The 15,551-nt window shown below is 39.9% G+C and overlaps 1 protein-coding gene across 1 annotated transcript; it reads right to left on the bottom strand.

Moving 5' to 3' along the window:
- Positions 1-8,593: 8,593 nt before the first annotated feature.
- On the bottom strand, positions 8,594-9,562 carry LOC149463603 (olfactory receptor 1f45-like). Its single transcript, XM_089675326.1, has one exon. The coding sequence runs from the start codon at positions 9,560-9,562 to the stop codon at positions 8,594-8,596; it is 969 nt and encodes a 322-aa protein (XP_089531452.1).
- Between the last annotated feature and the right edge of the window lie 5,989 nt (positions 9,563-15,551).

Here is a 15,551-nt window from a genome sequence, read left to right as displayed (position 1 = left end):
GTCTGCTCTAATTCATCACAAAGGTGTTCTATCAGGTTGAGGTCAGGACTCTGCAGGCCAGTCAAGTTCTTCCATCCCAAACTCGCTCATCCATGTCTTTATGGACCTTGCTTTGTGCACTGGGGCGCATGTTGGAACAGGAAGAGGCCATCCTGAACTTGTTCCCACAAAGTTGGGAGCATTAAATTGTCCAAAATGTGTTGGTATGCTGACGCCTTACGTGTTCCCTTCACTGGAACTAAGGGGCCAAACCCAACCCCTGAAAAAAAAAAAACCCACACCATAATCCCCCTCCATCAAATTTTACACAAAAATGCAAAATGCAGTCAGGCAACCGCCAAACCCAGACACGTCTATTGGATTGCCAGACAGAGAAGCATGATTTGTCACTCCAGAGAACACGTCTCCACTGCCCTAGAGTCCAGTGGCGATATGCTTTACACCACTGCATCTGATGCTTTGCATTGCACTTGGTGATGTAAGGCTTGGATGCAGTTGCTCGGTTATGGAAACCCATTCCATGAAGCTCTCTACGCACTGTTGTGCTAATCTGAAGGCCACACAAAATTTTGAGGTCTTTAGCTATTGACTCCGCAGACAGTTGGCGACATCTTCGCACTGTTCTTCAGCATGCGCTGACCCCCTCATTTTATGTGGTCTAGTTGCTGTTGTTCCCAGTTACTTACACTTTGTTATAATACCACTAACAGTTGACCGTGGAATATTTAGTAGCAAGGAAATTTCATGGATGGACTTATTGCACAGGTGACAACCTATCACGGTACCACGCTTGAATTCACTGAGCTCCTGAGAGCGACCCATTCTTTCACAAATGTTTGTAGAAGCAATCTGTATGGCCATGGAGGTGATTGGAACACCTGAATCCAATGATTTGGAGGGGTGGCCCAATATGTTTGGCAATATAGTGTGTAAATATATATACGTACACACATATTCAGAAGCAGCACTTTAGCATGAAATGCTTGAAACTGTTTACTACAAGCAACTGTGGGATATACAGTGCTCAGCATAAATGAGTACACGCCAACAGATTTGTCAGAAAACCTTTACTTTCCTTTCAGAATCAATATTTTCTATGGGACACTACACTACAAATATTACCACAAATGCAGGCTATTGATTGCAAACTATAATTGTTAATTTGCACATACAAAAAAGTATTTTTCCTACCAAATTCATTGGAGACCATGTTGCAGAAATGAATGCACACCAATTAAAGTCTTAGGAGCAAAGCTAAATTTTAGACAAAATCCTAATTAACAAGAATTCAACTACCGGTGAGTCTAATTATTCATTAAACAGATGTCCAGCAGACAGTTGATTATAAAAGGGTGTTACTTAAAACCTCTTCCCAGTTCATGCTGTCAGCAATGGCATCACATGGAAGAGAAATGTCACTGAGGCCTGAGAAAGAAAGTAATTTCTTTACACAGAAATGTGAAGGCTACAAGAAGATCAGCAAAGCTGTAATTATCAGTCAGAATACTGTAGCAAAAGTGATACAAAAATTTAACAAAGATAGAACTGCAACCATCTCACAGAGACGTCCACGCCATCCACGAAAGTTAACACTTAGACGGGAGCATCTTCTGATGACAAAGGTTGAGGAAAATCACCATGCAAGTTTAGTGCAGTTAGCTAAAGAAGTAGAAAGCCAAACTGGGGTGATTGTTTCCCATGAAACAGTACAGCGTACACTGCAGAGGAATGGCATGCATGGGTGTCATCCATGAAGGAAGCCTCTCCTAAAGCCCATGCACAAAAATCCCACCTAGAATTTGCCAGGTCCCATGCTGAAAAAGAAGACTACTGAAACTCTTTACTCTGGAGTGATGAGACCAAGATAAATGTTTTTGGAACTGATGGCTTCAAAACTGTATGTCATCGCAAAGGTGAGGAGTACAAAGAAACATGCATGGTGACTACAGTGAAACATGGTGATGGCAGTGTCCTTCAATGAGGCTGCATAAGTGCTGCTGGTGTCAGGGAGCTGCATTTCATTGATGGTATCACAAATTCACATGTACTTCTTTATAATGAAACAAAAGATGTTACCATCACTCCATGCCATTGGTCATTGTGCACTTTTCCAACATGACAATGATCCAAAACACACATATAAGACCACTGTTGCATTTCTGAAGAACAGGGTGAAAGTGATTCAGTGGCCAAGTATGTCTTCTGATCTGAACCCAAATCGAACACCTATGGGGAATTCTGAAGAGACAAGTCGAGCATTACTCTCCATCCAGCATCCAGGCTTTAAAAGAGGTCAGTCTTGAAGAATGGAAAAAGATAGATGTTGCCAACTTGTTCGTTCTATGCCTAGAAGACTTGGTGCTGTCCTAACAAATCATGGAGGTCATACAAAATACTAGATGTAGTAGTTTTTGTTGTGGGGCGTATTTATTTTTGCATCAACTATTTTGAGTAAAACTGAAGGTTTTGTAATCTAAGTTATATTATTAACCTTACTTTCATGAAATGAGCTAAACAAATGTTCTATAAAACTCAGTTTTGTCAAAATTTTGGAAGTTATTCTTGTGTTCATTGAGAAATTGATTAAAATATTACTTTTCAAAGGGGTGTACTCATTTATGCTGAGCAGTGTGTATATATGTATGTATGTGTATATATACACACAGTAGATATAAAAAGTCTACACACCCCTGTTAAAATGTCAGGTTTCTGTGATGTAAAAAAATTAGACAAAATTAAATAATTTCAGAACTTTTTCCATCTTTAATGTGACCTATAAACTGTACAACACAATTGAAAAACAAACAAATCTTTTAGGGGAGGACGTAAATATAAAAAACTAAAATAATGTGGTTGTGTGAGGATGTGCGTACACCCTCTTATAGCTGGGGATGTAGCTGTGTTCAGGATTAAGCAATCATATTCAAACGATGTTAAGTAGGAGTCAGTACACACCTGCTATCATTTTAAAGTGCCTCTGATTAACCCCAAATAAAGTTCACCTGTTCTAGTAGGTCTTTCTTGACATTTTCTTAGTCGCATCCTCCAACAAAAGCCATGGTCCGCAGAGAACTCCCGAAGCATCAGAGGGATCTCATTGTTAAAAGGTATCAGTCAGGAGAAGGGTACAAAAGAATTTCCAAGGCATTAGATATACCATGGAACACAGTGAAGACAGTCATCAAGTGGAGAAAATATGGTGCAACAGTGACATTACCAATAACAATTAAATAAACAGTGCAGCGCTAATAAATAATACATAAAAATATCCAGTGAATGAAATACATAAACTCAATATATACCCCCTCAAATTATATATGATTAAATGGTAGTGTCATGCGTGTAATCCCTCATAGGGAATATACAGTGCAATAAGTGACAAATATACTCATAAAACAATATAGTGGCAAACAACGTACAGTGCTCAAAGTAAGTGAACCAATATTCAAAAAAGGTCCAATATAGTGGCAAAAACGTACAGTGCTCAAAGTAAGTGAACCAATATTCAAAAACAAAAAGGTCCAAACAATCAATAAAAATGCAAGACTTTGTGGTGGTCTTCCCACTCCACTCTTCATGCAAGAATAATGTGCAGTGGGCGTGATTCACACGTACCAATCCTTTAACGGCTAAAATGCCCCCTCGCCTCCTTACTTAGACCCCACAGGGCCAGCACGCTTTAAGGATCAAAGGTGACCCTGATGAAGTCACGTGCGGAGCGTGACGCAACGCGTCGGTATGTTGGGAGGAGCTTTGTTTAACGCAGTGACGTCATTTCCGGCGTGGGGGCCATATTGGATCACCCTGTTTGTATTACCCATGCAGTACACCCATAGCATGCGGTAGGAAGCTGGATGAAATCGTTACTTATGAGCTGACTGCTAACCTGGTGGATGCTGGAGGTGGAAAGTGAAACCCAGAGAGAAAATCCATTCTGATAGGATTGTTTGATCCTTAAAGCGTGCTGGCCCTGTGGGGTCTAAGTAAGGAGGAGCTGACTGCTAACCTGGTGGATGCTAGAGGTGGAAAGTGAAACCCAGAGAGAAATCCATTCTGATAGGATCGTTTGATCCTTAAAGCGTGCTGGCCCTGTGGGGTCTAAGTAAGGAGGTGAGGGGGCATTTTAGCCGTTAAAGGATTGGCACGTGTGAATCATGCCCACTGCACATTATTCTTGCATGAAGAGTGGAGTGGGAAGACCACCACAAAGTCTTGCATTTTTATTGATTGTTTGGACCTTTTTGTTTTTGAATATTGGTTCACTTACTTTGAGCACTGTACGTTGTTTGCCACTATATTGTTTTATGAGTATATTTGTCACTTATTGCACTGTATATTCCCTATGAGGGATTACACGCATGACACTACCATTTAGTCATATATAATTTGAGGGGGTATATATTGAGTTTATGTATTTCATTCACTGGATATTTTTATGTATTATTTATTAGCGCTGCACTGTTTATTTAATTGTTTATTCGCTTATTTTGGGTATAAGTTTAGTGCCAGCAGCTTTCTCTGAGGCTAGGATTCCATATAAGCGCAGGAGGTCTTTTGTAATATTACCAATAACAAGACGTCCCTCCAAAATGTATGTAAAGATGAGAAAAAAACTGGTCTGGGAGGCTGCCAAGAGGGCCTACAGCAATATTAAAGGAGCTTCAGGAATATCTGGCAAGTACTGGTTGTGTGGTACATGTGACAACAATCTCCCGTATTCTTCATATGTCTGGGCTATGGGGTAGAGTGGCAAGACGGAAGCCTTTTCTTACTTTTTCTTCAGCTGGAACTGGGGCCTTAGTCAAGGTAGAGGGATTTATGAACAGTTCCAAATACCAGTCAATATTGGCACAAATCCTTCAGGCTTCTGCTAGAAAGCTGAACATGAAGAGGAACTTAATCTTTTAGCATGACAACGACCCAAAGCATACATCCAAATCAACAAAGGAATGGTTTCACCAGAAGATTAAAGTTTTGGAATGGCCCAGCCAGAGCCAAGAGCCGAATCAGATCGAAAATCTATGGGGTGATCTGAAGAGGGCTGTGACAGGAGATCCCCTCGCAATCTGACACATTTGGAGTGTTTTTGCAAGGAAGAGTGAGCAAATATTGCCAAGTCAAGATGTGCCATGCTGATAGACTCATACCTAAAAAGACTGAGTGCTGGAATAAAATCAAATGGTGTTTCAACAAAGAATTAGTTTAAGGGTGTGCACACTTATGCAACCATATTATTTTAGTTTTTTATTTTTACTTCCCTCCACCTAAAACATTTTAGTTTGTTGTTCAACTGAGTTGTGCAGTTTATAGGTTACATTAAAGGTGGAAAAAGTTCTGAAATTATTTATCTGTGTCTCATTTTTCTACATCACAGAAACCTGATATTTTAACAGTGGTATATAGACTTTTTATATCCACTGTATGTATGTATATATATATAGCAGGGGAGGAAGAACTGAGTACACCACTGTCACTGATCTAATTTCCTTCACTGAAGTTGAGGAGGAGAGGGCATAAATAAGAGAACTTCAAAGAAAAGTTGAATGAAAGTGAGAGGTACAATTGGAGAAGCTTGGTAGCCAGGAAGTGACCATTCGAACGTTGGGTTCTCCAAAGGAGCACTTTCCATGTCCAGAGCGGCTACTGTTGCTTTTTTTAAAGACTCACTTTGTGAATAGGCTGGTCAGACTGAGCACCAGGAGCAACCTTTTTTTACACTGGTCACTGAGAGTATTTAAATTCCATGTTTCCAGCTGGTTATGACTGTGGGAAGGGTGGTGCCATTATCTACTCTGTTGCTCTGAGCTCCCTTTCTTGTCATAAAGCATCAAGGAAGCACCTCCCAGCTGCTGCTTCTGCTTGCAAAGAGCTGCATGAAACTCTGATCTTCGGTCAGCAGGTAAATGGGCCGAAGGTGGACTTTGGTCACCTCCAGCCATCCAACACTCATCTGTTACCAGCTGTTTGGGTTTCATGAGTATCTGAGTCCTTCTCTCACATCCTGAGCCTTAGGTTGCCTTGCAACCACGCAGATGGAACATGTTTGATTCTAGACATAGGGTCTGGGACAGTCCTGCTGTAAAAGGTACCTGCATCTCACACTACTAACTGCTCGACAGCTGCTTGCAGCATGCCTACTACCGGTACCAGTGTCTGCGTCAAAAACACAATGAAAAGATGTTTGTTCCCCCCCTAAATATTTATTAACCTTGAGCCCAATTGGAATACTGAGTAAAAATAAAAAAAATAATATCAATAAACTGTTAAATTGGCATACAATTGTGTATATTTAAAATCAAGTCTGTATTATTTTGTGGAAATAATATGGTGTGGGCAGATTTCTGCCAGTGTCACACCCCTCCAGCCTGTGTCTTAGAATAAGAGGGAGGTGATTCCTCCATTAATCTACATTCCCCATTGTGTTTAGCTTTAGTGAGCATGGAGGAGGAGGGAGGGAGTGGGCTGTCATTTACCACTGTGTATATGCCCAAATGTGTGACTTTATAGTCACATGGACTGCTCAACATAGAAACTCACTGCAAACTGAGCATGTCTAGAGTTGCCACTACAGCAGCAAAATCCCTAGCTGAATTGGGGACATGAACAGAAGGTGGAGATATAGAGCAGCAGGATCAACTAGGTTTTTTTGCAGAATACAGAAAATGAATCTCATAGTGACAGAGTATAAACAGCATATAATACAGCATTTATTGATAGTTTTTCATGATATAGTATCACTTTAAATTAAAAAAAATGAAGGACAATAAACAGGAATAGAATGAAAAAGCACAGAACACCAAGATGCAAGCTGGGAACCAACATCAGAATAAAGAATGAATTAGTACACAAATTAACACTCAGTGGGGATTATTTACTAAAACTGAAGAGTAGAAAATCTGGTCCAACTCTGTAAAGAAACCAATCAGCTTCCAGGTTTTATTACCAAAGCTTAATTAAACAAGCTTGATGTGGATTTTGTACAAGCTGAAAAACTTATGAACATTTGCAAGGCTTTTGTCCTCACATATGAGAGATTGTCCTGCTTAAGAAACTATCACTTAGTATTAGATAATGGCAATGAAACCTCTCCGGGTTTGGGTTGCTGCCTTTTTGGCACGGCCTTACGGTCGTTTCCACATGCAGACTGGAAAAGTAGGAAGCAAGGCGCGCTCAGCAGGGACGGACTGACCATTTGGGAACTCAGGCACTGCCCGAGGGCCCGGGGTCAGTAGGGGGACCCATGAGATGCCCCTGGTACCTTTCATAGGCTTTTTTGGGTGTGGTTTGAGTGTGGGTGAGGACACAGGGGCCCCATGATCCCCTATTGCCTGGGGGCCCCATGAGTTGTCAGTCCGCCCCTGGCGCCCAGTGTACAAAAGAATGTGAACTAGAAGATATGTTAAAAAGGGTTTATTGATAGTAATGACAACTTTATCGTTCCAATGCGTTTCAGGGGGAAAGGACCTTCTTCAGGGTAAGGAATAGAATGACAGAGTGGCAGTAAATAAACAATAAACATGTTTTAACCTATCTTCTAATTGGCATTCTTTTGGACACCAGGCGCTCTTTCCTTCCTACTTTTCTCAAATTGAAGCCTTGCCGCAAACAAACAAAACACAGTTTACCCCAAAATAATGAAAACCCTAAAATCACACACCCTGAAATAAACACCCATTTATTTTTCTCTAGGATATCCTTGCAACAACAAAATATAAGGCCAGCAGTAAAATAAAATAAAAGGCAAAAATGTCCTCAGTAGTTCGCAAAAGAAGCAGCAAAGAAACAGATGGCCCAAAAGGCTAGCAATCAGAAGCACAGTTTTCAAACGATATAAAAATGAATGATGTAGCGCTGCTTACTCAAACATGTGAACATAAATATATAACATCTGTGCAAAAAAAATATTCAAATCAATATATCGTAACAACTAAATATAAAAGTAGGGCTTCAATAAATCAGTCCATATATCACATACAGTTGCAAGAAAAAATATGTGAACCCCTTGGGATTACGTGGAGTTTTGCATGAATTGGGCATAAAATGTGCTCTGAATGTCATCTAAGTCACAACAATAGAAGAACACAGTCTGCTGAACATAATACTACACAAACATTAGATGTTGCCATGGTTTAATTGCACATAACATGTAAACATTCACAGTGCAGGGAGGAAAAAGTATGTGAACCTTTGGACTTACATGCACTTTAGTTGGCGCAGGAGTTTTTCACCATTTTGTTTCAACAGTTTTCAAACTGATTCCTAATTTTCTCCTTGTTTAATTTGTCAGTTTGCTTCCAAAAACTGACACCATGGCTGCTTTATGCCCTTTCATTGTGATAGGTCCGGCTTAACCAAAAGCCCCCTTATTGGCTCTTCTAATCCTGTTGGCCATAGTTCAAAGGTCATGCAGCACATTATGGTTTTCAAAAATTTTCCTGGGCAAATCTGCACATAAATTTGCAGTGACTGTGAATCTAGAACCTGGAAGATTTTCCTCAAACCCATGGTAGTGGTGAACCAAAACCTCATCCATAGTGCATAACTGGAAAAGCTACATAGAGAAGATGATCTGTAGGACTGCTATGTATACATGCTATGATAATTTTTTTCTACTTGCATCTTTCACATCTAGTCTAAAAATCTGATGATAGATCTTATTCACAGCAGCTTTAATTTGCTGGTTCCTCAAACTATATATAAAAGGATTGAGGAGAGGTGTAAGAACAGAGTACACCACTGTCACTGATCTGTTTTCTTCCAATGAATCTGAGGAAGATGGACGGAAATAAGTAAAGAAGATGGTGCCAAAGAAAAGTCCAACAGAAGTGAGGTGGGAGGAACATGTGGAGAACGCTTGGTACCTTCCAATGGATGACTGTATTTTCAAGATGGTATTGAGAATCCGACAGTAGGAGATAACTACAAATACAAAGGGACTCATGGTTACAAATGAGCCTTCAGTGAACACCAGGAGGTCATATTGTGATGTGTCAGAGCAAGAGAGGGCCAGCAAGGGAGGAAGGTCACAGAAATACTCATGGATTTTGTTTGGACCACAAAACCTCATTGAAGAAACAATAGATATATGTAGCAGAGAATGTAAAGATGTAAATACCCATGAAAAGACTATTAGAGCCAAACACATTGTTCTGTGCATGATGGATAAGTAGTGTAGAGGGTTGTTGATGGCAGCTAGACGGTCATAAGCCATAACTGCCAGGACAAAACACTCCATGCTCGCTGTACAAAACAGAAAGAATAACTGGCTCATACATCCTTCAAAGGAAATAGATTTCTGATCCCAGAGAAGATTGGTCAACATAAGAGGAGCCGTTACTGAGCTAAAACAAATGTCAACAAAAGAAAGATTTCCTAAAAAGAAATACATTGGGTTGTGCAGTTCCTTGCTTATGACTATCACAGCTACTATAAGAGCATTACCCAAGATTGTTACTAGATACATTATAAAGAAAAGAGCAAAGAATGGCATTTTCTGGTCTTGACTATGGGACAAGCCCAAGAGGAAAAATTCTGTGACCCTTGACTCGTTGATTTTGTTCATTGGAAATTGACAGCTGAAAATATAGAAATAAAATTTATATTTGACATAACCAATAACCCATTCATAGTGCATGCAAATCACCAGTACTAAATGGAAGACAAATAGATACTCCTCATTAGAATTTCCACATTCCGAAATTTGTAATTCGAATAATATTAACTCCCCCCCCCCGCCTCTGTGGACCTCTGCTCCACAATGCTCTTTTAAGGGATTTTTCAGGATTCCACTTTTGTTGTGTTAGCTTTTGTTATATTTGTTATGTACGACCTTGTCAATATTAATACATGTAGCTTGATGGGTTGCTTAGTGTTTCAAAACAAATGTATATTCATACAATCTGCTATTGTGGGACCATTAAACACTTGTTGCTTTTCAATTTTCAACTACTGTGATGCTATAACCACGAACAGAATATATAATTTTCCATATATTTTCCTTATGTAATTCCCTGCTTTCCCTGAAGAAGCAAGTGATGCAACGCATCGGAAGGAGCCATGTGACGTCATTTCTGGTGTGGAGCCAAAACTGGAAATTAGTTTGTTTTAAAAAAAAAATGGGGGTTAAATCTCCTGTGCTGCCACAAATACTCCACAAAAAATAGAGCTGCTGCAGACACCCTAATGTGTTTTCAGATCCAACAAAGTACAATAAAAAAAATTGTGCTGCACTGCTAAATGCACATATATTACTAATCAATAATTGTGTAAATAACAAAATAATGATACAAAATCAAATTAATATATGTACTGATAAAAAAAAAAGCCATCAGCCTACCTAGTGCATGTAAAATTAATATTAAATAAGGTACATAGCTAGTCTGGCTGAAAAAAGACAAAAGTCTATCCAGTTCAACCATAGAAAAAAAAGTTATAATCCTATACCCACAGTTGATCCAGAGGAAGGCAAAAAACCCCCACCAATTTGCTTCTGCTGGGAAAAAAAATTCCTTCCTGATCCCCCGAGAGGCAATCGAATATTCCCTCGATCAAAGTGAAGTGAAATAAGTGAAAAATATCAATAATAAATAGAGCAAATAAACGCCATTAGCACAAGAAACTCTAATGTAAACACCTGTCAGCCCCTCTAACACACTCTATATCGTTTTAGTAGAGTAAATAAAAGGTACTATACTATCAAAATCATGATTTTGCATGGGTGTGCAAAATCACGTATATATACGTGATTTTGCACACCTGTGTCACCTTGTAGCAGTATTTCTTCTCTAGGGCGGTCAGGAAGCAGTTAATGGAACTATTCTATCACCATGCCTGTGCTGCGGCAGTCATTGTTTTTTTGTCTAAATATTTTCTTCAGAGTTTTTTTATGGGATGGTCTCATTATATGCACAGGACTGAAGAAAGAAATTTAGAAGATTCCTTTGTATAATAAAATTGTAAATCTGCAAAGTTAGTGAAAAGCAGATCCATGTGGAACTGAAATCTTGCAATGTTCTCCTAAGTTAATCAGGACCAGGGGCGCCTGACCATTTGGAAACTCGGGCACTGCCCGAGGGCCCGGGGTCAGCAGGGGGCCCCATGAGATGCCTCTGGTACCTTTTTCATAGGCTTTTTTGAGTTTGGGCAAGGACACAGGGGCCCCATGATCCCCTATTGCCCGGGGGCCCCATGAGTTGTCAGTCCGCCCCTGATCAGGACCCCAAAGACATGGAGAGTTCAGGTATGCAGATATCACATTTTGTGAAGTGAAGTCAAGGACATGCCTGTCCCCTCTCTATGTACAACTAGTCAGTGTATAAGGATACTCCCCTTCCTAAAGGAGATCTAAAGTCACAGCAAATACATATTCATAGTTACATAGTTAGTCTGGCTGAAAAAAAGACAAAAGGTCATCCAGTTCAACCGTTAAAAAAAAAGTTATATTCCTATACCCACAGTTGATCCAGAGGAAGGCAGAAAAACCCAGTATTCTGCTACATTTCTTTGAGGAAAATAACTCAAATCAGTGTTTATTATTAAGTCTGTAGGAAAGTTATAGAGTCCACAAACTATGGGATATATCTGAAAATTGATCAATCCTGAAGTACTGATGGCTGGTCTCATTTCTTGAGGTCCTAAAATGCCAGAACAGTACAAATATCCCAAAAATTACCCCTTTTTGGAAAATAGACAGCCCAATGTATTTAGTAAGAGGCATGTTGTGTTTTTTTAAGTTGTAATTTTTTTGTCACAATTTTGGAAAATAAAGTAATCAAAAAAATTAGTTTTTTTCACTTTTTTTATTTTTATATACGGTGACCAGTGCAGTACAATGTCACCATATAACTGGTATGGCAGAGAGTAGGGACACTGACTGGTGGCATTATGTAAAAAAAAAAGTAATACTTTTTTTTTCATTTTTAAAAATATTTTTCTTTTATACATTTTTTTACATACTGTGACCAGAGCAATACAGTGTTACCATAGTAACATTGTACTACTCTGGGGAGGTGATCAGGATTTTTTTTTTTAACACAATCAATTCATTTGGTTTATATCAGTGGTCTCCAAACTGCAGCTCTTTGCTTGTTTTTATCTGGTCCTTGGAGCACTATTCCATTAACTGACACCAACAATTGGACTTGTGTCTTCCCATTGACACCAACAATTGGGCATAGGTCCCCTCACTGCCACCAAAAATGAGGTGCAATTCCTCCCAATGACAGCAACAATGAGGCACAATTCCTTCCAATAACAGCAATGAAGGGGCACAATTTTTTCCCACTGACACCAACGATGGGGCACTATTCCTTCCATTGACACCAATGAAGGGGCACAATTCCTCCTAATGACACCAACTATGGGGCAGTATTCCTACCACTGACACCAACGTTGGGGCATTGTTTAGTCCCTTTGACACAGGGTAATTTCTACTCCCACTGACCTCAGTCCGGCCCCCTCTGCAGTTTGAAGGACAGTATACTGGCCCCTTGTTTAGAAAGTTTGGAGACCCCTGATGTATATTGTTGTGATTAACTGTGATTGGCCACAGCTAATCACATGTTACAGATGAGTTATGATTGGCCCTGTCTGTACCATGTGATTACTGTGGCTAATCACAGCTATCGTTACAATTGTACACAATGAATGGCATGAAGCAAAGCACACAGCGGGTGACAGATCGTGCCAAAGCGTGGCCTGCCAGACCCATGTAAGGCGCGTCATATGATATCCTCACAGAACAATAGGGCTCCCGCCCGGCCGTAATTTTACAATGGCTCACGCAGGAAGCAGTTAAAAAGTAGAGGCACTTATTTTTAATGTTTTGCATAGCTATGCCTGCAAAAGGGGGAATCCCAAAGTGATCTAGCAGGACTTAATTTTGTATTAGGAGGGTTCATTAACCAGTGGTTAGGCACAGATGGTGGTAGGCCCTCAGATTTACTTCTCAAACAATGTATTTTTATATCAGCCGTAGACTATGGAGGAACTTATTTCTTGAATTGAGATGATGGATCAGTAACCCTGGTGTAGGTGGAGTTCTAGCCTTTGACCCATATACAAATAACTTGGAGAATTACTCATTTCGTGGCTGTGTTTCTAAATGTCTCACAGAATAATTCTTTCCCTTATGGCTTGCTGTAGTGTTACAATGTACAGGCTGAGTGATCACTAGGAGAAGTGAGGTAATTTTTTTAATAGTGGTAGGCAGCTGCCTAGGGCACACTGCCACCTAGGGGTGCCTGGGTGCAGCACTCTCTCTGTGTGGCCTATAAACCTCTTGTATGAATTTTTCCTCATACACAGTCCTCATACACAGAGAATGATGAGGGAATGATGACCATTTAGTACATATATACACATGACAATATTTCATGTAGCAGTGAAGTGTCGGCTTCCCCTAGAATGGGAAGTGAAGATATTAGCCCAGGACCCTGGGCAGTCAGCAGTCTTTGATCGAAGGATCAGTCTGTACATCTCCGGTACATACACTGGCACACATGATAATCCAGCTATAACAGGGAGCCGACTAGTGATGGAATGGGGCGTGTCTAGTTCTGGCTCCACCTTCTTCTACATAGCTGGAGCCAATCAATAGTGTGCTCTGGTTTCAGGGTTAAACCTATGTGAGTAGGATGATCGGGGCCCATGTGTATAAGAGGGAAGATGTTTTGGAGGCCACCTGTCCTCACTGAGAGCCACAGCCTGGACTCCACACCCAGGTAGGAGCCATCAGATGTGAGCCAAGCCTAGGAGGATAGCAGATCATGGAGGCAACAGGAGCGGACAATAGTCGCTGTGAGAGGAGCAGATGTTGATTGAACGTGTGGGAACCCCCCACGTCCTGAGTGATCTTTCAGCTGAGTGGAGGGGCAGCAGGAGGGGGGGGAAGAAAGGACAGAGGAAAATGCCGGGTGTCTGTAGCCAGTGAAGCAGCTGAGCTGCCACTCCTTCCAGTGTTACTCTCAGACTCAGTCCCTTACTGCAAGCCAGCTGGCGGCTGCTGATCACTGTGGAGTTTTGTAACTCTGTCTCTTTTTTTTGTTTGTTTCTCTGTCTAATTGGTTAATACAGTTCATTTATATTTGGTTAATATATATTTTTTCTTTAATATTGGTGCTGGTGGCATCTTATGCACTTATTTTTGCAAATTAAAAGAAATGCAGCAGTTTCATGTTTTGTTGATTTATTATTTTCTACTGTTTTTTAAATGTTTTTTTTCTTTTTTTGGGGGGGGGGGGGGGCACAAGTAGCTGGTCTTACCTAGGGCACTGACCCTGTATATGTCAAGAGTTAATTCATGCAGACTAGTAAAATGACTAAAAGGTCCACTGTAACCACTTCTACAGGGCGTCACGGCTTTGCAAAATCGTATAGATATACATGTGATTTCACATTTCTGGGTAGGTGGCGCACGTGAGGCGACAAGAGCCCTACCTGCACCACCATTCTTTGCCACGGCTGTCAATCACCGGGTCCCGACCAGTAATTACAGTGATTAACGAGGATCTCCAACGGGGAGGAGAACTGTTTTGTTTACTAACAGTTCTCTTCCCTGTCAGCTCGGGCACACTGCTTTGGATGCACAGCACAACCATCCAAAGCATTGTGCTTACAGTGAAGCACATGGACACAGTAGTGCCCCCTAGTAAAACACCACCCGCTATAAGTCGCTGATCGCCGCCATTACTAATAAAAAAAAAAATAATCCCCGTATATATACCACCATTTGTAAACATTATAACTTTCACGTAAAACAATTTGTTTACATGTATTGGGATTTGTTTTAGCAAAGATATGTAACAGAATACATTTTGGCCTAAATTTATGATGAAATTAGATTTTTTTTTATTTTTGTACTGGACATGTTTAATAGCAAAAAGTAAAAAATATAGGTTTTTTGTCAAAATTTTCAGCCTTTTTTTTATAGCGCACAAAAATAAAACTGGTACAGGTGATCAAATACCACTGAAAGAAAGCTCAATTCGTAGGAAAAAAAGGATGCAAATTTAATTTGGGTACAACATTGCATGACCGCGCAATTGTCAGTTAAAATAACACAGCACCGTATCGCAAAAAATGGCCTGCTCAGAAAGGGGGGTAAATCCTCAGGAGGGCAAGTGGTTAAATTGATAGGTCATTTTTATTTAAAAGAAGTTTTTTTTTTCTCTTTCTCTTTCATTTTCTTTCTTTTATTTATGTGCGTGTAATAATACATGCTTGTACTTGTAAACTAAAATTAATAGTGAAAAAGTAATTTAAAAAAGACATTATACAAAGAAATAAACCATGTTGACATCAAAGTAAAAAAGGATTTTTTTAATTGCAATAAAAAAAAAAGGAAAACAACAAACAAAAAAACCCCCCTATGGCAGCCATTTTTTATAGCATGAAAGTACAAAATAGGTTGCGTAGCTCATATATATATATATATATATATATATATATACATATATATATATATTTAATTTTTTGTCTAATTTTCTCAGTTTTGTTTTCATGTAATGCAAAAGGGATGTTTAATAGCAATGTTCAACCCTGCAGTATCCACC

Source organism: Staurois parvus, unplaced genomic scaffold (assembly GCF_062004578.1).
Source record: "Staurois parvus isolate SC_StPar_1 unplaced genomic scaffold, SC_StPar_1.0 ptg000154l, whole genome shotgun sequence".
In the NCBI taxonomy this organism is placed as follows: domain Eukaryota; kingdom Metazoa; phylum Chordata; class Amphibia; order Anura; family Ranidae; genus Staurois; species Staurois parvus.
This window is presented reverse-complemented; position numbering and strand designations above follow the sequence as displayed.